General features: G+C 36.1%; 1 protein-coding gene across 10 annotated transcripts in view; it reads left to right on the forward strand.

Moving 5' to 3' along the window:
• The window catches only part of NAV3 (neuron navigator 3), a 770,226-nt gene that overhangs the window by 574,776 nt on the left and 171,375 nt on the right, over positions 1 to 24,075 (forward strand). For 9 of the 10 annotated variants that reach the window (XM_033117411.1, XM_033117412.1, XM_033117414.1 and 6 more), the window contains 3 exons: positions 900 to 968; positions 4,126 to 4,265; positions 14,800 to 15,811. In XM_033117411.1, the coding sequence (XP_032973302.1) occupies positions 900 to 968; positions 4,126 to 4,265; positions 14,800 to 15,811 (1,221 nt within the window). The remainder of the gene's footprint in view (positions 1 to 899; positions 969 to 4,125; positions 4,266 to 14,799; positions 15,812 to 24,075) is intronic. The other variant, XM_033117410.1, reaches the window with a different exon arrangement.

Genomic DNA, 24,075 nt, shown 5'->3' on the forward strand with positions numbered 1-24,075 from the left:
AACTCATGACCATCCCAGGGGTTGTGAGCATGTTTCAGGTCTATTGGGTCTCACTATATCCTTCGGAACACCAGTTTCAGAATCCTTAGGTAATTCAGAAATCAGTTTAACTTAAAGTACAAATTTTCATTTTGCTTATAAAGTATTCATTGCTTTTCAAAACTTGTTTTAAATATTGCCTTCTTGTGTGTTTTTGATTGAAGGTTTTGATCAAAGAATTATAATTCAAGAATGCCCAGAAATTGCCATCACTAGTTGTTCTTTCACTTTGTTTTTGAAGAATTTAACTTCACTTTAATCTTTGCATCGATCTTTCTTCAGAAAATCGTCTAGTATTATTCAGTTCCTCAAAATATTTTAACTAGGGTGAAAGATCAATAAGAAATTATTAGACAGAAGCTAGATATTTTAATCACTTAATTTTCAAAATAATATTTAGGTTAAAACAGCACATCAGCAGATTATTAAAGAAAATAATGACTCCATTTCAATACTCTTTTTTTTGTTTTACCTTTTTGAGAAAGACAATCTGTCTATTGTGTAAGTCAAGCTTTAGCTTTCTTGAAGTTTTCATATTCATTTACAAAGGTCGAATATTTTATAAGGTGAAATAAAACTATTTAAGATAATATGAATACCATCACACAGGCTTAATTTTAAAGTCAGTGATGACATACTTTATTACAAGGGTGCACTGCATTATTTCATAATGTGTTCATAATCAAATGCCATGGTATATATGTTGCATTATCATAATTTTCTAATTAATTTATTCTTTATACATGTTTATACATGTTCCAATTGCATTTCATTAACTCATAGTTTTCTTGTAACTTTGTGCTTTCTTTCCATGTTCAAAGAATCTCTTTAATTCAATTTCTCTGTTTCTCCTCATACAGTCTGGCAGCCAGATATGCAACTCAGTCTAATCACAGTGGAATTGCAACCAGTCAAAAAAAGCCTACTAGGTCAGTTAATATCTCTAATTTATTGCTTGTTAGATAATAAAGTAAATGCCCAGTGATATTTTGTCCTATCATTCTAAATTTTTTCAAAAATTACCTCTGGATGAAGAGTTTAGAGGACTGAATCTTTCCAAGAAGATATCCTTATGCAGTCTCAGGGACGAGTGTGTTTGTGTTAGGTCGTTAAAATGGGGTTTGGCTTCTTCTCTTTTAGTTTTGTATACATAGCGCTATAACTGGGCTGAAGTACGTAGTAGGCTTAGGGAAAGTCATGGGGGAAAAAAAATTCCTCGAAGGCGCCATTCTTTCCAAGTCACAGAAGCTGGAAGTTATGCACCAAAATTGTAATCACATTTCGATATGGGCATGCATTAATTACTGTCCATTTTGAAGCAGGATTAAGAAACATTGGCAGATTTTTGTGGGGAAGTTAGCACCAGGTCAGCCTGGTCTGTTCTTTTATCTAATAGGTTAATTTTTGCTAATTTATGACATGTATTTTAAAGATAGTCTGTTCAAATAAATGACAGTATGTTATGTACTGTTTGGAAAATCTTGGTATGTAAAAGCAGGTTGAAAGTGATTTTCTTTTCAATGTTAAGTTGCTGAAGGAATGGTGATAGGTAGCACGGAACAGCTGAGGGAAGCCACAGCAAGTGTGTTTTGCATCCCTGATTAGTATGTGATTATATACGCCCTCTCTCTCAATGGGGAAGTGACTCCGGGTGGTGCACAAGTCACTGCTCTAATAATTGTATTATACAGCGTTTGGCTGCAAGGACTGCTTGTGACGCTGTGACTTGAGGTATGTGATTTTCCCCTTGCCTTAGTTTTCTAAGTTATATTCATTTCCATGGTAATTAAAATGATTCTAGAGAGACAAAATGATATTTAACTAAAATTTAGAAGATATGTTATAAATTTAAGATGTGCAAAGAACGGTGACCGGCCATGTACAGTAAGCATTTTTTATTATCACTTCTATGACTCATGAATGTAAAATATATTTCAAGTACTTTGATTTAATAGAATATCTCTCTTGTTCTTTTTTTTTTTTTCCCCTTATTCTCATTTCTCTTTCTATTACTTTGATGAATGATCTGGAGCTCTGGCTGCCTGTCAAATTAGGGTAATGAGAAGAGCAAATGGATTTTTAAATTTGTTTTAATTTGTTCTTCTGAGAACTAAAGATCACTTGGCTTCATGGGTCACAGCAACGATTAAAATACATTTTAATTGCTTTCTAGAAAGAGGTTAGTTTTTATTGTAAGCAGGGCAAGTTTTGTGACAAAATTTGTTTATACATGTGGGTTTAGAACGGACTTTCTAAATCTACGACTGTGTCTATAGGAATAGTTCTCAGAATTATTATGATTGGGACAATTGGCCAAATTAGTTGAGTTTTTTCTGAAGAGTGCAATTACTGCTCCTTAAAATTTCTGGTGTCTGTGGTCATTGTACTTTTCTTACAACGCCTGTAGGTCCATTTGAACAAAAGCTAAACGTCGGAATCCTTTGGAAAAGATTCTAAGCTTGTGTATGACACAACCTCTAATTAGCAAAATAGCTGACAGGGCTCTTTATTAGCCATATGTATTTAAACTCCAAAATATAGCCAACATTTTGAAACTATTAACTATTCCAAGAAATCAACACTTCTGTTTTTAAGCTGGCATTTGTGCTTCCCTGATGTTCATTCCATTCTGCAATTCCTCTTACTCTTTAAAAAGTATTTATATTATTTAAGCATTCGCTGTCTAATAACCTGTAGCAATAATGTATCAAGCAATATTATAAATTGAGTTTGAATGTGAATATTGTCACAATGGATTGTGAAATTGTGATATTTGAGGCACCAATATAACAGATGTAAACATTCTTTTATTTTAGAGATTTTGTAAAAGGGAACAGTAAAAAATTCAGGCATGTTTTATAAGTTCTGGATTATTTTGAGTTGCTGTTCTTTGAAAATAGAAATGATCAGAGCAGTACACAGTGGTACTCAGATGGTGGCAGCAAATGCTAGGAAAGTGGCTGGCAACCTTTAATATCATGTGCTTCAAATATGTCCTAGCAGGCCAATATCAGTTCCTAATCTCTATTTTTTAATTTATGTGCATTGAGTTAATTATACATATGCAATATATGTTAGCAGTATGAAATAAAATATAGTAATTGCACATTTGAGGCACAATTCATGAAATAATTGATATTTAAATTTTTAATATAGAAACTATTTAAACAATGAAATAAATGATCTCTAGTCCAAATAAAATAACTGGGGATTATAACTTCCTGTGAAACCCCCTAATTTAAAGATAGTCTACATTATATTTTCTCATGTTCTGTCCTTCATGCACAAAGAATAGCTGAAGCTGTTGTCATTATAGGTGTATTTTAAATCATCATTCTGCTAACAGATTTTCTTCTTCCGAGACCTGCATCCTTTCTTGTCATGTCACTTCTGTGATCAGTTGGCCACACTTTGAGGTAACCAGCTGAAGCCTAGGTGCTTCCTTTTGGCAAGAGAATGAAAGTTTTTATGTGAGGCAGGTCGGTCACATATGAATTAACTCATGACCTTGGTCTCCACTACATGGCTTAGAGTAGCTAACTAGCTTAGCTAGTCACTAAGTACTGTTTGCAATTTGTTCACTAACTTTATTCTGCTTGTTATTAATGTACACATTCATTTAGGATACAGCTGCCTAAGATAAAACCAAATGTCCCATACATTGAAAAGAACAACTTAACAATAAATGCAGGTATCTGATTAGTGCCCTAAGAACATAATAAAGTCAAATGTTATTATTTCCTTTGCTTTTCATATAATTGTTACAGTACTTTTAAATCAAAGTTTTATTCATCAGGTGTGTGGTAAGTATGACTTTTTTCAGTTAAAGGTGACTTTATTTCTAATTGCTTTATATTATTAGTATTCTTTGGAGCCGTATTTATTGAAAAGTGAAACAATATTTTTCTGAAGAGTCTCAAACCTTGTGTTTATTTATTTGTCACTTAAATCAACACTTTCTGCTAAATAGATTTTAGAACATCATATATTGTGATTTTCCAATTAACTCTTTTCTGCTGAGAACCTCCTGCTCCCCATATTTTCATAATGTACAATAATGATGTAATTTTTCTTATACTATTTCAGGCTTCCAGGTCCCTCTAGGGTGCCAGCTGCAGGCAGCAGCAGCAAGGTCCAGGGAGCCTCTAATTTAAATAGGAGAAGTCAGAGCTTTAACAGCATTGACAAAAACAAGCCTCCAACTTATGCAAATGGCAATGAAAAAGGTAAGTGTTAGCCTGTTACGTCATTATGTCAGTAAGTCTAATAGATGTGTATCATAAATTACATGCTATATCTAATATTTGAGCAGTGTTACAGATTTTGGAATGGACATGTTATCAGTGGAGTTTCCTGTGTTTTCTAAGTGCTCCCTCCTGAATTCCAGCTTTTTTCAAGGCTTTTCTTATCTAAAGAACATCTTAAGGAAACAGACTCATTTATTTTAAAGTCATTAATTATATACAGTGTAAAATCTGTTTCTCAAAATAGTTTCTCTTAGATGCATATACATAGTTTTTCCTTTTGTCTTCTTGTATTTTTATGAACACTTCTCCTGAAATCATAAATCTGTATTAAATTTATTTGAACCGTTAGCTTTTGTTAACTTAAGTACCATAGTGTTTTGGGTAGTTAAGTTGGAGCGTCAAAATTTGACACATAAACATGATGCGTATTTAATCTTTGAAAGCAACAGGACACAGAAATGTGATAACCTCAGTTTTTCCTAAGGAGACACATTATCCGTGTTTATTTTATTTTACTGAAAGAGTGCACAATGGAAATATTAAAACTCAAAGTTATCAGGAAGAAAGAACGCATGGTAGAAGTCTGTGTTAAAGTCAGATTATATATAAACTATATGATGCAGAGCTCTCTGTAACATGCAAAATATGCAATTAAAGAGACGCTGGCTTGATTCATATCACTGTGGATCATGAGTACAGGTGAGAGAATATGCAGTGTATATCTAAACCACAAGAGAAGCAAGAACCTATACTGTGGTAAGCAGTGTTCCTGTGTGAGGGATTGGGGCATTCTGCTGGATTTTGAGGTAGCATTTTCAAATCAGTAGAATTTTCACTTTTCTTCACAATATTTATCTCTGGCTGTAATGATACATAAAATCCAAAAGTGACAAATATGCTTAGTTAGTAGAACAGCTGGCAAATTTGGTTTGACTAATTCAACCAGGTAGGAACTCTTTTGGTCAGATTAGATCGTTTCAAATTGTTTCCTGTAGACTGTCTGATTAGACAACTTTCTCTCACATAGACATGAGTTGACAGGGCTAATCCATGAATTAGACACTTAGACAACTTTCTCTCACATAGACATGAGTTGACAGGGCTAATCCATGAATTAGACACTTTTGTGAAAATGTCCCGCGCATTAAGACAAAATTGGACAGATCCTAAATCTCTGAAAGCAAAGCAGTGTGTCTTGATCCCATAAATCTCTCCAGTTCTTGAGCTGAATGGTAAAAGAAGAAAATAATGTGTATTTGTAAGTTAGCAGTTTGTCTTTAAAATATAGAATAAAACCTATGATTTAAGAACCTAAAGACTTATACTTTTTCTGGGGAGAAAGGAAACAACAATTCCTCATCAGAAAAACATTTTCCCTCGTTTTGTGATTTTCCTGGAAAGAGTCATATGTATGTGCTATGAAATTCTAAGGGAAACTAAACATATGTAGACATAGAAGTGTGTTGAACAGCATATTCAAATATTCAGCTTACCTACATGATACTACAGTTATATAATGTTTTTGCAAGAAATTACTAACATTGACAGAGACCTAGAAATGGTTTAGATGACCTAACACTTTGATACGTGATGTATCTGAATTTTTCTGTCATGTGAAATAGTGTTTTTTTGTTAGTTTCTACTGTTTAAAAGTAAAAATCCAAAGGTAGGCAAACATTCATATTTTTTCATATCCATTGTCTCTTATGTAGGTTTAGGAAGTAGTACAAAATTAGACAGTAGCAATATTTAAAATAACCACAAGATGGAGACAGATGACATACATTATGAGGTGGTTTTTTTTTTTTTGACCATAGAAAGCAGATTTACTTAGGTCCAAATCTACAGCAAAGGACAAGAGTTTTCATACTGAGTTAGCTATTACTTTTAATTCCAGCTAATTAAAAATCCAATAATAATAATAATAATGTGTGTGTGATCTCACGTTCACAAGTACTTATTACATCTCAAACGTAGACATTAAATGTCTGAAAACTACCCATACTGTAAGCATACATTGTATGATAAGATATAGTACAGCCACCTGGAATTTATTTGACATGCTGCATGGCATTTTATACTAACATAGAATTACAAATTATGTCAATACATCTAATATCAATGTTTCTAAATTAATCACTGTGCCCTGATATTGTGTATTTCCAAAACATTATCTTAAATTATGAAAAGAAACAAAGCAATAATAAACATGACATATGAAATAATTTAAAATTTATTCTTTAGAATATTCCAGTGGTATATCTCTTTTGGTAAGAAGGTTTTATTTAAACTTTTTGCCATGGAGATTTGTAGTGGTGGCATAACTTAATAAAAACATAAGATTCTATCTGCTAACAAGTTGATCTGTGTCGAAACTAGTTGGTATACATATCCTGGATGTGACTAAGTATAGTGAAAATTAAACAAGAATTTTCAAAGGTTACAGTATCGTAATGACAGAATTCAGAAAGTACTTACTTGAGTATTCAAATTCTAATCGTTGTTCATTTTTAGTTATTAGAAATTGTTACCTTTAAGATTAATGAATTGAGATATTTTACTTGAAGGGTTAACCAGATTATCTGTAATGTGCTCCCTGAATGCTTTAAGTAGAAATGTACTTTTTACCTTCTTTAACAAGTCTTAGTTGAGGAGTTATATGACTCAATTGAAGAATCTCTAGAATTTGTAATAGATAGTAAAGGTTTATTCACAATTAAAGCAATTTTATTTCCCTGTTAAGAAACATACTGTTGAAGGCACAGTAGCTTTTCACATGTATGGGATTGTAAAATAGCTTATTTGCAAGTTGTGTGACATTTAATGAAAGGAAATCAGAGAGAATCACAAACTCCAATTCAAAATATACATCTAATATTAATAATAATGCAATTTAAAAAACAGTATGCTCTTTTCACCATTTCATCCAGTGAATTAAAATATCAGTGAATATGGCCATAGATATCACTTTCAGAAAAGGCTGCAATAGAAATGTTGTATTAATAGAAAGCAACGCCAGCCCACCATTTTGTTATAATGGAATGTGAGAACAAATTTCTCAGGACATGTGGTGAAATGCAGATAGCATTTTATGTATTCTCAAAAGCATTTCTTTTGAGAATCCAAGTTTCTTCTCTTGGGGACCTGCCATTCAGAAACTAACAATGAATAATATGTTCTAACAATAGCATTTATCAATTTAGCCATGCACCCAATGAGAGTACTCTAGGGTACTTGAATACCTGTTCACTGGAAATCAAGGATCTTGTGAAAATGATGCCCTGATTCATTTGGACATACAGTTTATATGCCTGAAGCAAATTATTATAAGAAATCATTCTCGTTTTATAAAATCTGGGTAATAAGTATGAAAAACGCTAAACAGGTTAGAATTATTAGGAATGTAAATATTCCAGGCTTTGTTTGGAATTTTCTTTCTAAATGATGGCCTGTAAACATGTATTACTTGACAGAGTTTGTTAGCAGAGAGTTGTTTTTCCATGTTGCTAAGAGATAGTACCAGAGGGCGTGCTACCATCTGTATATTGTTTCTCCCGTGTGATTCGTACATTGTACCTACATCTACTGAAGAGGAGAGCTCCTTTGTGTTCTTCTGGATCCTAATGAAGTACTTTCTAGTGTGGAAGTGTTTTACTTTCATTGACACTCACCATAGATCTAGTAGGATTGATATTGAGAATTTAGCAACATTTTCAATTGAACATTTCAGAGCTATAAGGTTTAATGTGAATGTTGCATTAGTCATGGAATTTTGACTGCTGAAACATAGATATCTAGTTCTTCAGTGTTTCTCTGTTTTTTAAATTACTGTAAGAGTAATGAACTGAACTGTTTTTATTTTCTTTTCAAAGCAATGCAAATATGTTTTACCTATTATATTCCGTTCCTGGTGAGTTGGTTATGCATTCTGCCATGACTTTTTGCTTTATTTCCTTAATACTTATATAAGCCTGAAATATAATGTTAACGTGAAAATTTCAAGTTAATCTTGGGGATACACGTGAGTTAAGATAATTAGGTATATATATATATATATATCAGGTGATATGATTAAATAGACTTGGGAGTATATATTGTTTGCTTATGTATAAATGCTTATATAGACAGGTGTATACATATTACACTTGCTGTACAGAAATTACATACTTTTTCCCCAAACTGGCTGGTGAATGGAAACATCCCTACATTTCACAACACTGTACAAAGTGGCACTGTAACATCCCAAGTGGTATAAAGTAAGCGTGTGCAGAATGGACAAGGCCTCTAGGATCCCTGTAACACCATTCCATGTTTCTGTTGAGTCATCATAATATGGATGATTGACGCGCTGTGCAAGGAGTCATTTATGGAGGAGAGTGTGGTGAGGCAAACAAGGGGACCGTGGGTGATAATACATACTTGGATTTGAATGCTACTTTCTTTTTAATGTTCAAAGGTATTTTGGTGTGTTCTTCTTAAATGAGAGTCTAAATTAATTATTTAACCAACTAATTGCCATGGCTGCATTGATTAATCATTTTCTCCCTCCCACAATGTTCTGTGATACTGAAGTTGTCCTACAGTTAGCAGGGAACATGGATAACACTGAGTACAATGCCTGCTACACAGTGAATACTTGAAAAAAGAATCCTTCTCTTGTCAGCCATGTTGTTGTAACGTGGTGTATTGTTACTGTGTTATGACCTTTGGCGTGGAAAGCTGGTTTGCCTTCCATCTGCAACATAACTATTCAGTGAGGAAGAAGAGATAAATAGGCTGAGTATGTTCCCTGTGTCCTTTCTCAGGCTAATTACACTGTTGGCAACATGGCACTAGGCTCTAAAGATAGCTGAAGTTCCAAGAGAAATCTCCTTATCCAAACTTCCCATATGCCTGTTCTGACTGCCACATTTACCTCCGTCTGGTAATTGTAGAACTAATTAGCATTTTTCCCATGTCATCAATGTTATTTATTTATTTTTGTGGTTGTTGTCTTTTGGCAAGATGAGATCATTAAAAATTAAGTCTGTGAATTTAGATGTTTTCTAAGCATGAGTTAAAATGTATTCTTACATCAATTCCGAAGGACGGTGCAATCAGGATGCCCAAGGAGAGAGTATGTATTTTACTGAGTAGAGAGTGTCTTGTAGATGTTCTCCTCATTTATATACTAACTGAGGAAGGAGTAAACCACGCTTCAGTGAGTTACCCAATTAACTTCACTGTTGAGACAGACGTGTGGCTTTCTGGATGGAGAGCCATCACAGCAAAATTTCTGGGTGTATAACAAACATAGGAAAATAAGAGAGTCAAAAGCCTCCAAGTTTTGGAGTCCGATAAATCCAAATTCCAATTTTGATTTTTGTCTTTTCTAAGTTTTACTATATGTATGAATTGAAACATGTTACTTTCTCTTTCTAAGCTTTTGTTTTCTTATTTATAACAAGAGGAATGGTAAGTAGACTGCCGATTAGTATGGGTTTAAATGAGACGCTGTGTATGAAGAGATTGAAACATGATACCAAGTATCAAAGTACTTGGGAAAAGCAGTCGGTTGATAAATTGTATTATTTGATTGTAGTGGAATTGGTGGTGGTGAATGTTATAGTGGAAGAAGGAGGGGAAGGCAAGGAGAGAGTATGGAAGAAAATTTTTCTTTGGAGGCCAGAGACAAGAAGCAGGGCTGTAGGTAGAAATAGGCCTGCAAATGCAAGAGACAAATGCATTGCAGGAATCCCTTTAAATACGTGCATTAGGTATCTGTCCTTTTCCCCGTACCCAGATAACGACTCATTCATAGTCCGAAGCTGAACTATCAACATTCAGAAATATACCAGTGTGATGAGGCTACCTAATGTCGAATGTATCGATGGCACAGGGACTAGAATGTGTAGTGGCACCCACTCTGTAGGTGTCATTTGAGCTGGGGTGGCTGTGAAACCTTTATTGTAAGGAATTCATAGACTATTTCAGTGCCCTCCTGATGCACAGCGACCTCTTAATGAAACCTGGAGCACCTCATTGCTGCTATATAGAGACAGGCTGGGGACACATTTAGAGTTGAGCTTAGAGAAGTGTCTTATGTGTGTGCTCGTCTGAGAACGATTTTACCGTTTTTGCGGTGACCGTGCCGGTGGGTTGGATGTGGATGTTATAATTTGTAGTCCCTCTTGTCTCATTTTCCAGCATAATGATGTTGAAATGCCTCTTCTGTACTTGAGCTCTGATCACAGTCTTACCTGGCTAATGTCAGCATGTAAAAAAGCATTCTGACTGCTACTTTTCTACCCTATTCTCTCATCCCCACCAAAGCTCCCGGTCACACAGTAGGAGTCCCCTGACTTCTTAACCTAGTTGCACTTCCATGGAAGAGACATGCTAAATATGTGGCTAAAAGGATGAAACAAAGGGCATTAGGTGAACCTGATGGGCTTCTTTTGTTTTCTGTGATCCCTCCCCACAAATTGCCAAACATCCCGGTGAATACGGAACCGGCCAGCGTTCTGAAAGTTCAAAGAGTGCGGAATGTTGATACTGCACAGCTATGGAACATGTAACAAATTTAACCAATTTGGGTACAACACTTCATACGAAACAACACTTTAACACTGCTATTGTCAGTCATTGCCATGATTTCGGAGTCTATTAAAACTTTGCTCCTCAAAGCACGGTCTGTGACCTGCGGCATCAATATCCTCTGGAAGCTTGTCAGCAAGGCAGTCTCGGGGCCTGTGGCACATCTGCTGCGTCACAGTGTGATGGGTATTCAGCAGGACCCCAGGCGACTTTCATGCACAGTTAGGTTTAAGAACCACCGTGTTAGAGTTAAAATGTCATTCATTCCATGACAATAATAGAGCTTGGGCTCTAGAGAGTCACACGATGTGGGATCAAACCCTAGCTCCCCCACACTACCCCTCACTAGCTAGGTGCCAGTGCAGGAATCGCTTAGGCGCCCAAGGCTTTCGTTTCCAGAAGTGGGAGTGAAACATAGGAGCCCTGCCCCCTCATCGGGTTGTTGTGAACACTGATGTGAGATAATGCAGTTAAAGAACCTCCAATAAAATGTGAGTTGGCATTATTATACTTGTAGTCATTGTTATTATTATTTTCATTATAGAATAGGAAATAGCACAAATAACTTTTGCGATCAGGGTAGAACAGTGAAGGTGAAGTCAATACGATGCCATCATGTTCCTTTTAACAATAGCCACAGCAGACTGCACTTTGATTTGGGGGGGTTCTACATTTCTCTCCAACTCTGTGTCCCAATTCACGTATGTACATATTTTAAATGTAAATAAATAGAATACATTTTCACATAGTTCCCTAAAAACACTCTGTAAATGTTCCCCTGTCTTGAATGCCTACCTCCCTCCCTTAGCTTCTCTGTCTTGATTTTATTTAATATTGCACATCCCTGTGGGCATCTCTGATCTCTTTTACCATTTTATTTCCCACTTCCTACTCATTTAATATTTAATATATGCCATTCATCATTACGAATCTGTTTTCTTTCCTCTGACTAGATTATACAGTGTCTTGGAGTGTCTTAGAATAGCTACTCAGTAACTATTAACAGATGTGTATAGATTCAAATCCTATAGATTGTAGGAACTGAATAGCATTGGTTAATATTGCTGGAATAGGAGTAAAATAGTAGCAAAACACAGCTATATATGTTGGACAAAAATCAACAGAGCAGTGAGGTCACTATATGAAATGCATGGGCATGTATAGAGTTCACTGAACTTGAGAAAATTCATTTTGTTTGATGGTGTTCAGCTTCCAATTGAATCTAGACAATTGAGAAATAAGGTTCACTAGATATAATTATATTAAAGGCATTAATTTGGAAATCACTGTTTTCTATGTGTATTCAAGGAATAATATTATCATGAATGAGTCATTGAACTTCTCCTTATACATTTGAGAAATAGTATAATATAGTGGTTGATAGAATTCATTTAGATTCCAGGCTAAGTTCAGTTCTCAGTTTTGTCCCTTACGAATTGTGTAACTTTGGTCAAGTTGTTTAACCTCTTTGTACTTCAGTTTCCTTGTGTGTAAAATGAAGATAGCAATCAGAAAACTGTGCAGTTGTTGGGAGGATTGAGTAAATATATGTCCAATACTTAGTTCAGTGCCTGTCACATAGTAGGTGCTAGGTGCATAGTATAAAACTGTGGGTAATACAGGCATGGTCTTTGCTCTTGTAGGATATACAGGGTTGTAGAGGGAACAGGCAATAGCAGTGGACTTATAATGGCTATAATAGAGGAAATAATAAGCTGTGGAAGAATGCAAAGGATCCACCTAACCCAGATTTGATGCTAGAATGGTCAGAGGTGAGGGTGGGGATAATGTTTTTGGTGTGTGTGTGTGTGTGTGTGTGTGTGTGTGTGTGTTCATACAGAAGAAGTGAGACCAAGCTCGAGAGTTGACCAATAAATGGGAATTATTCTGATGAACTATTTGGTAGGCATTTCAACCTGTAGGTGCTCGATGTTCTATCTGCTTCTGAGAATGATTCAAATTATGATGAAACGTTATCAGTCTCTGAAAAGATTTGTAAGTAAAATAAATTTGGAATTACCTGTACTGAAAACAGATAGAAGTAAAAGATTGAAATCCATTCACAGGAAGTGGGTGTATTTGAGACATTGGATATTTTGTAGCTTGTTGGATTTGTTTGTCTTAAAATTAGTATATACTCCTACTTTTTTACAGAGCACTTTAGTGTTTGAACATGAACCTAATGGATTTCTACAAATATTCAAGAAATGGACAAAATTGCAAACTTTACATGAATACTGAAAAATCATATGCTCTAAAATTTAAATATATGTTGTAAGGATTTTGACTTTTCAGTGATCTACATTTTAATCTAGAGTATCTACATACAGTCTTATGTTAATTTTTGTCAGTTGAAATGTGGAATTGTGGAAAGGTAGTGAAAATTAGAAGTCAATGTTGGCATACCAATTTGTTTAAGAAAATTTAATATAAAATGCATTTGTCTATATTATTTTTAATATGTTTCACAAGTCTATTATACTTTAGGCACACTTATTTAAATTGGGCAAGACTAGCATATTGTACTTATTGGCTTGAGTATATATTATTATGAATTTTCATGTCTTTGAAGAAAACATATAGAAGTAAAAGCATTGTAGTTTTACATCTATGAATACTTAATGAAATTTAATGGTCTCTAATTCTGGAATATTATAAAAAGGGACTTCTTTATAAAATATTTTCTTTGGGCATTTCATCAAAAACAGTTTTGCATCTATTTGGCAATATCTCGTATGTTAACAGTACCAAATGATGCCTCTTTTACATATATATATATAATTTAATAATTCATCATCCCATCTCTCAAAAAAAAGTATGAAAGAGGGAGGTATTTATGGTAGATGAAATGTAAAGTAAATTACTGTACCAGACTTAAACAGTTCCCAGATGTTAGCATTTGTACTGAGGTCTTTTACTCCAGGCTCAGTTCTTTTTTATTTTATACCATGTTATAAAATCTCTTTTACATTCAGTTTTTCATGCTTCAAAATAAGGCTTGTGATCAGACATTAATTAGTGCTAGAACAATCCTCTAAAAATCGTATCATAATGAGATTTCTGAGTAAAAATTAGTATGTTGTAAAGTACCTGTGTGACAAAGGCCTTATTTTCCTATGGTCCCCAAAAAGTAACCCAATTTTTTATTAGAATTTAAAGTGTGTTCAGATAAGCACAAGAGGCTGTAGGTATGCTAGTTAAGATCACAGGCTCTGGATTCAGTTCATATCCAGGGTTTATGACCTTGAACAAGTTATGTAGTTGTCCTTTGTCTCAGTTTTCTTAATTTGTAAAATGAGGATGATAATATTAATACATACTTTGTAGGGTTGTTATAAGAATTGTATATTATATGTAATATAGGTACACGTATTATGTATATATGTATATTTCTTAGTTGATTATCTGACCCATATAAGCATAAATTTCAATGCTTTTATACAAATAAAACTAAACAATATTAACAAAAAGCAAAATCATGATTCATAAGCATATTTAATCAGATAACAATAAGTCTCCCTGTAGTTAAAGCAATTTTTCAATATTCATTTTACAACTTATTTTCATAAGGCTATGTGAATATCAATTTACTGCTATGAGCTACAGCAGTGATTGGGAAAAAAAAGTACCAAGAATTGGGGGTGGGTAGTGTTTTGTTCATCTTTGGATCTCTGTGACTAGCAAAGTTCATTTGGATAAGAGTAATTTTAGAAGGGAAAATAAAGCAAGTCTTTTCCAAAAATCAGTGCCTCTTGGACATGTTTTGATGGAGGGTACAAAAACAGCCACATCACAAAAATGGCTTGCCACCCAGCATGTCTGTTTTAGGTTCACAGGAGAAATACTTGCGTGTGTCTGTGGTTAGAAGTACTGAGTGATGTGATACAAACGATGCAAACTAATCATCCTGTCCTTTACGTCTTTTCTGGATATGCAGATTCCTCCAGAGGACCTCAACCATCTTCAGGTGTCAACGGTAACATGCAACCCCCTGGCACTGCAGGGCAGCCCCCTGCCTCCGCCATCCCTTCTCCAAGCGCCAGCAAACCCTGGCGTAGCAAGTCTATGAATGTCAAGCACAGCGCCACTTCCACCATGCTGACCGTGAAGCAGGCGAGCCCAGCCACCTCCCCGACACCGCCTGCCGACAGACTGAAGCTGCCCATCTCAGAAGGGGTCAAAACAGCGCCCTCAGGACAGAAATCCATGCTTGAAAAATTTAAGCTGGTCAATGCCAGGACTGCTCTACGCCCCCCACAGGCTCCCAGTTCAGGACCCGGCGATGGTGGGAAAGACGACGATGCCTTTTCTGAATCCGGGGAAATGGAAGGTTTTAACAGTGGCGTGAATAGTGGTGGGTCAACAAGTAGCAGCCCCAAAGTCTCCCCTAAATTAGCTCCTCCAAAAGCTGGAAGCAAAAATCTCAGCAATAAAAAATCTTTGCTACAGCCAAAGGACAAAGAGGAAAAGAGCAGGGACAAAAATAAAGTTTGCACTGAAAAACCAATCAAGGATGAGAAGGATCAGGGGATGGAGATGGCTCCAAAAAAGACTTCTAAAATTGCAAGCTTGATCCCCAAGGGCAGCAAGACAACAGCAGCCAAGAAAGAAAGCTTAATCCCATCTTCCAGTGGGATTCCAAAACCAGGCTCCAAGGTGCCGACAGCAAAACAAACCATTTCACCCGGCAGCACAGCAAGCAAAGAGTCTGAAAAATTCAGGACTACCAAGGGAAGCCCTTCCCAATCCCTACCTAAGCCCATAACCACCGAGAAAGCAAGCACATCCAATTGCCCTGCTCCTTCGGAAGGAAGGGAAGCCAGCCAAGCTCCTCCTGCTGGGCTGGTGGGGCAGAGCAGTGGGCAGACCCCAGGAAATGGTGCGGTCCAGCTTCCTCAACAGCAGCACAGCCATCCAAACACCGCCACGGTGGCTCCATTCATTTATAGGTAAGGTGGCCTCTACGCGTCCACAGTGGTAAACATTTACAGGTCTACACACTCAGAGTGTAGCAACGAAGGCTACCAGAGTCATGGTTTAGGTAATCCTTTAGAAACAGTGTTTCTTGCTGAAGATAGAAAACCAGAATTTAATGTTTCAAGAACCTCCAGTATGCTCTAGTCCTCCCCCATTCCTCAAGAATTTGAGGCCATCAAAAGTTAATCTAGCTGTTGTCGAAAGCCAAATAGAATCCAGATGCCATGACTTTCTCCTGTATCTCTTACTGCTGCTATTATTTTTATTATTAGTCTTTGAAAATAGTTCTCAGTTTTATAGAGTTTACAGATATTTTTGTTTTTACCCATAAAAGGGGGCATACCATAAAGGGGCAGCCTCCGGAAACGGATAAATGTGGATTTAATGTCCAGCTCGGCCATTTACCAACTGTATGACTTGGGACAATTACTGAAATCTGTGTCTCATTTTCTTTAGTTGTCAAATAGGAACAGTAGTATCGACCTCATAGTCTTGGGAACAGTAATAGGGATAATGCATATAAAATGTTTATTACATATTTTGGCACGTTTCAAATGTTCAGTCAATGTCCTTTATAAGGCATTGTTTTCCCAACATAGAATTTATATTAATTTCCCACAGGTAGGCACAAGTTTCTAGGCAAAAATAACCTATATAATTATTATATTTGTACTTTATTTTTAATTTGTTTTTGCATTCTATTTATTATTTTATTTTGTTTTGTTTTATATTTATTCTACATACAGCAAATGTTGTATTTTAAAATATGTATTCTACCCTACAGTTATAAAAATAGCACATTAGACCTATTGTTCTGAGGCTTGTTGTAATCGATTAGAAACATCTCAGTCATTGTCGTGTCTACATTTTTATTCTCTATTTGGTGAGGAGATAACCTAGGGAGGAATAATGTCTGCCCTTTTAGCAGGTTGGCAGTTCAGCAACAGGAAAGAAATTTTCTGAACAGGAAGTAGGGTCTGCTATAATTAAGTAAGGGTGAATGTTATATAGCTTACACATTTATTAAATGTATGAGTTCTTTTAGTAAAGAAAAAAATTAGAATGATTCATTTTCCCTCAATGAAATACCTAAGTGCTTTTTTCTGAGGCTTTATAGACTCAACAAAATAATTTTATAATTATTGTATTTCAGCTCTTGGGATACCTCATTTAAGTGTGCTATTCTGACTTCGGTAGTAATAATTCATTTGAAGTCTTTCTGTTTGGATCAGATGGAAGTCTGTAGCGCTTTTTAACTCCAGGGTCCCTGTTTGACATAGCAGAATTTAAGATATCAAAATCATAATCCACATTTCAAAACTAAATGTGATAAAAAAAAAGGCCATAAAGTTTTGAATTTATCATACTCAGCATACTTGTGAATTTTGTGGTGATGAAATGATGGCTCCAGGAGCCAGCTTGCCTGGGTTGGAGTCTCCATGCTACCATTGATTAGTCGTGTGACTTTGGATGACCGATTCAAAGACTCTGAGCCTCAGTTAGAATTTTTTAATCTGTAAACTGGGGATGATAATAATAGAAGCTCCTTCATAAGTCTATTTTAAAGATTAGATAAGTTGATATTTATATGGGGCTTAGAACAGTACCTGCCACATAGTAAAAGGCCTTCCTCAAACTTCAGTTTCTAATATTGTAAAGTGTGGTTAATAAGAATATCTAACTCATTTGGTTGTTTTAAAGATTATATAAGGCAATCCTGTGGATAGTTTCTAGCACAGAGCCAGATTTGGAGTAAATGACTTATAAATGTCAGTAATTATTTTTGTTATTATTAATATACGTAGTTGAAAGTAAATAAAGCCATCCTATGAGAAAATTTCACACCATAGTCTACACAGGTGGCAATAGTTGTTTGAAGTGTTTTATCAATTCAGAATAATTTTATAAATGGGAATATACATCTTCTTAAAGTAGAGTACTCAACAGCATTCAAGTTTTTTAACTGTTAGTGGAAGATATTTTTCAGAGTCATGTCATTTGGATCAGGTAACCCCTGTTGTCCTTTCGACTCTGACTGCTTCAACTCCATTTAAGAATCTTTCCTGCAAAATCTCTGACAGGCTTTTTGGAGTTGCTAATCATTTGGTAAGATAATAGTAATAATTTACTGTTTTATAATAATATTATCATTTGTTAAATGTTTACAGTTACAAGATTTATGTACATTTTATCTGTATTTTCATATTTAAACTTTATCAGAAACCCATGAGAAAGAAATGTTATCACCATTTGACAGAGATGAAAAGCAGAGATTTCAAGTCACATTAGTGATAATCACTTAAAGTCATAGGTCTAGTACATGTTTACCTTTGAACCCAAATCTGCCTCAGTCTACAGCATGCCCTCCTTTGCTTATCACTTCTTTCTGCATGTGTAAAAATAAGAGTCTTGTTACTAAGAAAACTCTGGCTGGGAAAATGTCAGTGGTAGATTTGTATAATTCTCAGTCAGACTCATTTATAATGGGAAATGCTTAATCACTTTTAAGTATGTAAGTTTAAAATATATCTGTATCTATATCTATATCTATACCTATACCTATACCTATACCTATACCTATACCTATACCTATACCTATACCTCTCTCTCTCTCTCTCTCTATCTATCTATCTATCTATCTATCTATCTATCTATCTATCTATCTATCTATCTGTATACCGTGTTTCCTCCAAAATAAGACCGGGTCTTATATTAACTTTTGCTCAAAAAAATGCATTAGGGCTTATGTTCAGGGGATGTCTTCCTGAAAACTCATGCTAGAGCTTATTTTCCAGTAAGATCTTATTTTCAGGGAAACACAGTATATATATTTGATATTTAAAGATAACAAATATAATGGAAAGATTTATGGTTGATGGTGACTTTTTTCCCTCTTCTCAGCCTACTTCTAGGTCATGCTAGGTTATTAATTATTCTTTCATATAAGTGAAATCAGATGGTATTTGTCTTTGTCTATCTGACTTATTTCACTTAGCATAATACCCTGTAGGTACATCCATGTTGTTTCAGGTAGAAAGAGTTCATTCTTTTTTTTAATAGCTGAATAATACTCCATTGTATATATGCACTGCCTCTTCTTTATTCATTCATCTATTGATGGACACTTAGGTTGCTTCCCAATGTTGGCTATTGTAAATAACGCTGCAATGAACATATGGATGCATATGTCTTATTATTAGTATTTTGAGCTTCTTTAGATAAATACACACAAGTGGAATTGCTGGGTCCTTCTTTGTCTCGTTATAGACTTTGTTTTAAAGTCTAGTTTGTCTGGTATAAATATTGCTACTGCAGCTTTTTTGTTTGTTTGCATTTTTATTAAATATCTTTTCCGTCGCTTTACTTTCAGTCTTTCAGTGTGTGTGTGTATCTTTCGATGTGAAATGAGTCTCTTATAGGCAGATTTTTAAGGGTCTTCTTTTCTTATCCATTCAGCCATCCTACATGTTTTGAGTGGGGCATTCAATCCATTTACATTTAAAGTAATTGTTGGTAGTTGTAGTTACTGACATTTTATTATTCAAATCTCCCCCCCCCCTTCTTCTTCTTAAAGAAATCCCCCTAACATTCCTTGTAAAACTGGTTTGGTGCTAATGAACTCCTTTAATTTTTCTTGTTTGGGAAATTCTTTGTCTGTCCTTCAGGTCTAAATGATACTTTTGCTGGGTAAAGTAGTTTTGGTTGTAGATCCTTGCTTTTCATCACTTTGAATGTTTCCTGCAAATCCCTTCTGGCCTGCGAAGTTTCTGTTGAGAAATTAGCTGACAATCTTATGGGCACTTCCTTGTAGGTAATAACACACTGCTTTTCTCTTGTTGCTTTTAAGACTCTCTCTTTGTCTTTAAACTTTGGCATTTTAATTATGATGTGTCTTGGTGTGGGTCTGTTTGGGTTCATCTTGTTTGGGACTCTGTAATTCCTGGGCCTGTATGTCTATTCCATTCACCTGATTAGGAAAGTTTTATGTCATTATTTCTTCAAATAAGTTTTCAATTCCTTGCTCTCTCTCTCTTCTCCTTCTGATACTATTATGGTGTGAATGTTGGTACACTTGATAATTTCCCAGAGGCCCTTTAAACTATCTTAATTTTTTTGGATTCTTTTTCCTTTTTTCCATTCTGATTGGATGTTTTCTGCTACCTTATCTTCCAAATCTCTGATTAAGTCCTCTGCTTCATCTAATCTACTGTTGATGCCCTCTAATGTATTCTTTATTTCAGTTATTGTATTCTTCATTCTGACTGTTTTTATTTTTCTGTTTTCTATCTATTTTTATGTTTCCCATGTCTTTGTTGAGATCATTGAGCATCCTTATAACCAGTGTTTTGAACTCTGCATCTGGTAGATTGCTTGTGTCCATTTTTTTTAGTTCTTTTTCTGGAGTTTTGTTCTGCTTTTTCATTTGGGATGTGTTTCTTTGACTCTCCCTTTTGGCTGCCCCCCTATGTTTGTTTCTATGTATTAGGTAGGGCTGCTATGTCTCCCTGTCTCGGTAGAATGCCCTTATTTAGTAGGTGTCCTGTGGGGTCCAATGGTGCAGTCTATCTCTTCACTTGAGCCAGGTGCTCCAGGTATGTCCCTTGTGTGTGCTCTCCTGTTGTAATTGAGCCTTGATTGCTGTTGACATGTCCATGGGAAGGATTAACCCTCGGGATGATTGGTTGTGAGACCAGGCTGTGATTACAGTGGAGGAGTTGTTGTGCAGGGGTCCGACCCTATGGAGCATGATTCGCTTTAGTGAGGCTCTGTTACCTGCCAAGTCTGCCCTTTGTGTTTATGGAGGTGATTGGGTGGTACTCTGGTGTCGTCTGAAGCTGGCCACTGGGTATGTTGGTTCTGGAGCCTCTTGGGTGGAAGTCTGTTGAAAACCAAGGTCAGTCGCTGCCTGTACCCTATCTAGGGCCGCTTGGTGTGAGCTTAAAGTGATTTTCAGATGGTTGCCACTTGTGTTGGGCTTGAAGTTTCCTTGGACAGGCTAAGCTGCAAACCAGTGGATGCTGGCTACCTCTAGTGTGGGGCTTGGGCCCACTTAGCAAGAGACACAGGGTACACTGAGGCCAGATGCTACTTGTTTGGGGTTTGTGAACCTTTGAAAGATTTAGGAAAGTCCACAGCATGAGCCAAGACAGGCCATTTGTATGGAATACCCACTAGAAATGGCTTGGGTGGGCCCGCAAGTTGGGTGGGGCAGGGTCTCCGGGAAGCATCAGGGCAAGATGAGTAGTGTTAGCCAGGTTGATGGAAATTGAGATATAGTGTCCACCTGTGTATGTGTGAAAGCTGGGTGGGTGGAGGGCCCAGCAAAGGAACAATGGCTTCTACCAGCACTTTTGTCTGGGAAAAAACTGCCACTCTGACCATAGCCCTGCAGCCATTCAATTTAGTTCCTTTCTGTATGTCCCTGGCATCTTTTGAACTGTTGCCCTAGTGCTAGAGTTCAGAGCAAGTAAGTCTGAAAGCAAGTAGGTCTATGTGTGGCCCTTTAAGAGATGTGTCTGGGACTCCAACTGCCCTCTGTCTCACTCAACCACAATCTCTGCTGGTTTTCACAGGCAGAAGTTGTGGGGATTTCTCTCCCTAGCACTGGAACCCTGGGTTGGGAAGCCTAATGTGGGGCTGGGGCCCCTTGCTCATCAGGGGACCTCCACTGCAGAGATAGTCCTCTTGATGTTTAACTACCACGTGTGGCTGTGAGACCAGCCTGTCCCTTGTCTTCACCCCTCCTACCAGTCTCGATGTGGCTTCTTTTGTATATTTTCAGTTATCGGACTTCTGTTCAGCTAGATCTCAGGCAATTCTCAAGGATGGTTGTTCTGTAGTTTAGTTGTAGTTTTGATGTGGTCATGAGAGGAGAAAGTCACAGTGTTTACCTAACCTACCATCGTGACCAGGACTTTCTTGTATTTTAAGTCATAAAGTTTATCACTGTCTGCTATTTTTTTCTTTACTCATTAGCCAGTATGATTTCAGTTATCTCTGACTTCAATGTAAGCTCAATGAGAGCCAGAGACTCTTCTTTATTATATAGTAGCATAATTGCCTAGAACAGAGCTTACCCATGGTAATCACCACATAAAAATTGTTGAATGAAAGAGTGTCATCCTGGGGTAGACTAACCTGCTGTGGAAGAATAGAAAAAATGCCAAAATGTACAGTGGGACAGGAAAATTAAGAAATTTTTTTTTCTTCCTATAAATGGGAGAATTTAATTGAAATGTAAATAGCTTTAAGTATTTAAAGAATGAAAATATACTTTCTATTCATTCAGCTATTTTCTTCTATCAACACTGCCTACTAGCTATCTAATATGCATAAGGCATCAAGGATAGAATGAAAATGATACATATCATATATCATTTTATTTCCATTGCCTGCAATATAGTAGGCAAGAAGCTGACTCAAAAATAACTACAAAGTGAAGCAGGAGGCTTAAAACTCCCCAGCAGTGAACCAGATTTGTTACATTAAGACTTTTAAAAAGTGGAAAATTACTTTTAGCCATGGAATCAGGGAAAGTGGCACTTGAGCTGGGTCCTCAAAGATAAGTGGGATTTAGGCATGCAGAAAGGAAAGGAAATGTAAGGCTGAAGGAACCATATAAATAGTGTAAACACAAGATGGGTAGAATGGTTGGTGAGTTGATCAGTATTCCTAGAAAATGAAGACTAATTGGAGCCTGACTGTAATCGAAATTCTTGAATGTCAGGAAACTGGACTCTGTGTATATGTCTCTGTCTGTGTGTGCGTGCACACATATGCACACAAACATATGTAGGAAGCATGATGAGGAAAATTACTATGGCTTTAATGTGTAAAATGGATTGTTAGGAGGGTCATGGTAGGATAAACCACATTCGATAGCTAGATGGAACAAGTTACTGACTTTTAGAAGTTGCTTTCTAAAATGTGAATTAAAGGTCCTGATTATAGGAAGTAAAGAAAGAGAAAGGAGAAGAGTATAGTTAAAGATACAAAAGCCTAATTTTTGTTGTTCCTCTTATTTCTCGGTGTCTACCCTTTATGCTGTATTTTCAAGCTTGCTTACCTTGCCTAAGGTTCAAAAATTACCTGAGCTCCTTCAAACCTTCCAAAAATGCCTCCTCTATTCCCATGAGTCATTTTTCTCCCATTGCTTTTGCATTCAGTACTTTAGAGCTATATTCCTCATACTTGCAAAGATAATGTGAAGTAACATAACAAAGTCATTAGTTAATTAAGGAGAAAAGAGAGACCTGTACATTTTTCCTAAACCACAGTCTTTCTAGCAGCCCCTAACAAAATTTCAAAATAGCTGTTAAAAGAATTCATAACTTAACTATTTTTAGGTCTGCGTTCTTTTTCTTTATTTTCTGACAGTTTTAAGTAAATGCCAAGAAAAAGAAACAAACAAAAAGCACTGGACGTAAAGCAAACTCCTAAAGGCAAAAGGAACAGAATCAGGAATGTGGGCAATTTGCAAAAGAAAAAAACAAAGAAAACAATCCTTACATAAGGCAAGGCAATGTTATACAAAGAGAAACTCATCATGCTTTTTAATTAAATATAAGCAGATATCCTTTATACACACTGGATTTGTAAAATTAGGTCAAGAAAGTCTGAATTTAGAGGTTGTCTTTCTTTTGATATAGGATGTGTCATATATAAAAGCTCCATGGGATCTCAGAAGAGGTTTTTATTGTAACAAGTTTTTGTGAGATTTCAGATTTGCCTTGAAGTGACATGGGAAATTGGCAATTACACTAAGTTCTAAAAGGGAAAGCATACAAAAGCATTTGAAAATGCTTATTCAGCATGGTTTTCAGTTTGCCTTGTTTGTTGAACCAATAGATGGAGTAGGAAGATCTGTGAGTTCACAAAGATTGAAATGTAGAGCATATAACCATCATGCACATAAAGCTTTTGTAAGCCCTGCAGCTACTATTGCAGATTATGCTGCAATTGTGGTTTTATGTGAACTGGGCATAATTGGTCATCAGCACAAAAAGCTTATTGAATGCTTGCCTTGCGCACTTAAATTTGCCGGGTTTGATATATATCTGTGCAGCGGGTAGCAGCTTAAACTCCCTCGCACAGCAATATTTTTAAGATGGAATATACAGAGAACATTCTAGAGAGGGCCTGTTGTGGAGAACCCTGCTATGAGTTGGCATTCTTTCAGCAGCGCTTTATAAAGTACCCTTTCTGTACTTAGCTTCCCAGGTTCATTGCCAGATTG

Source organism: Rhinolophus ferrumequinum, chromosome 10 (assembly GCF_004115265.2).
Source record: "Rhinolophus ferrumequinum isolate MPI-CBG mRhiFer1 chromosome 10, mRhiFer1_v1.p, whole genome shotgun sequence".
Taxonomy (NCBI): domain Eukaryota; kingdom Metazoa; phylum Chordata; class Mammalia; order Chiroptera; family Rhinolophidae; genus Rhinolophus; species Rhinolophus ferrumequinum.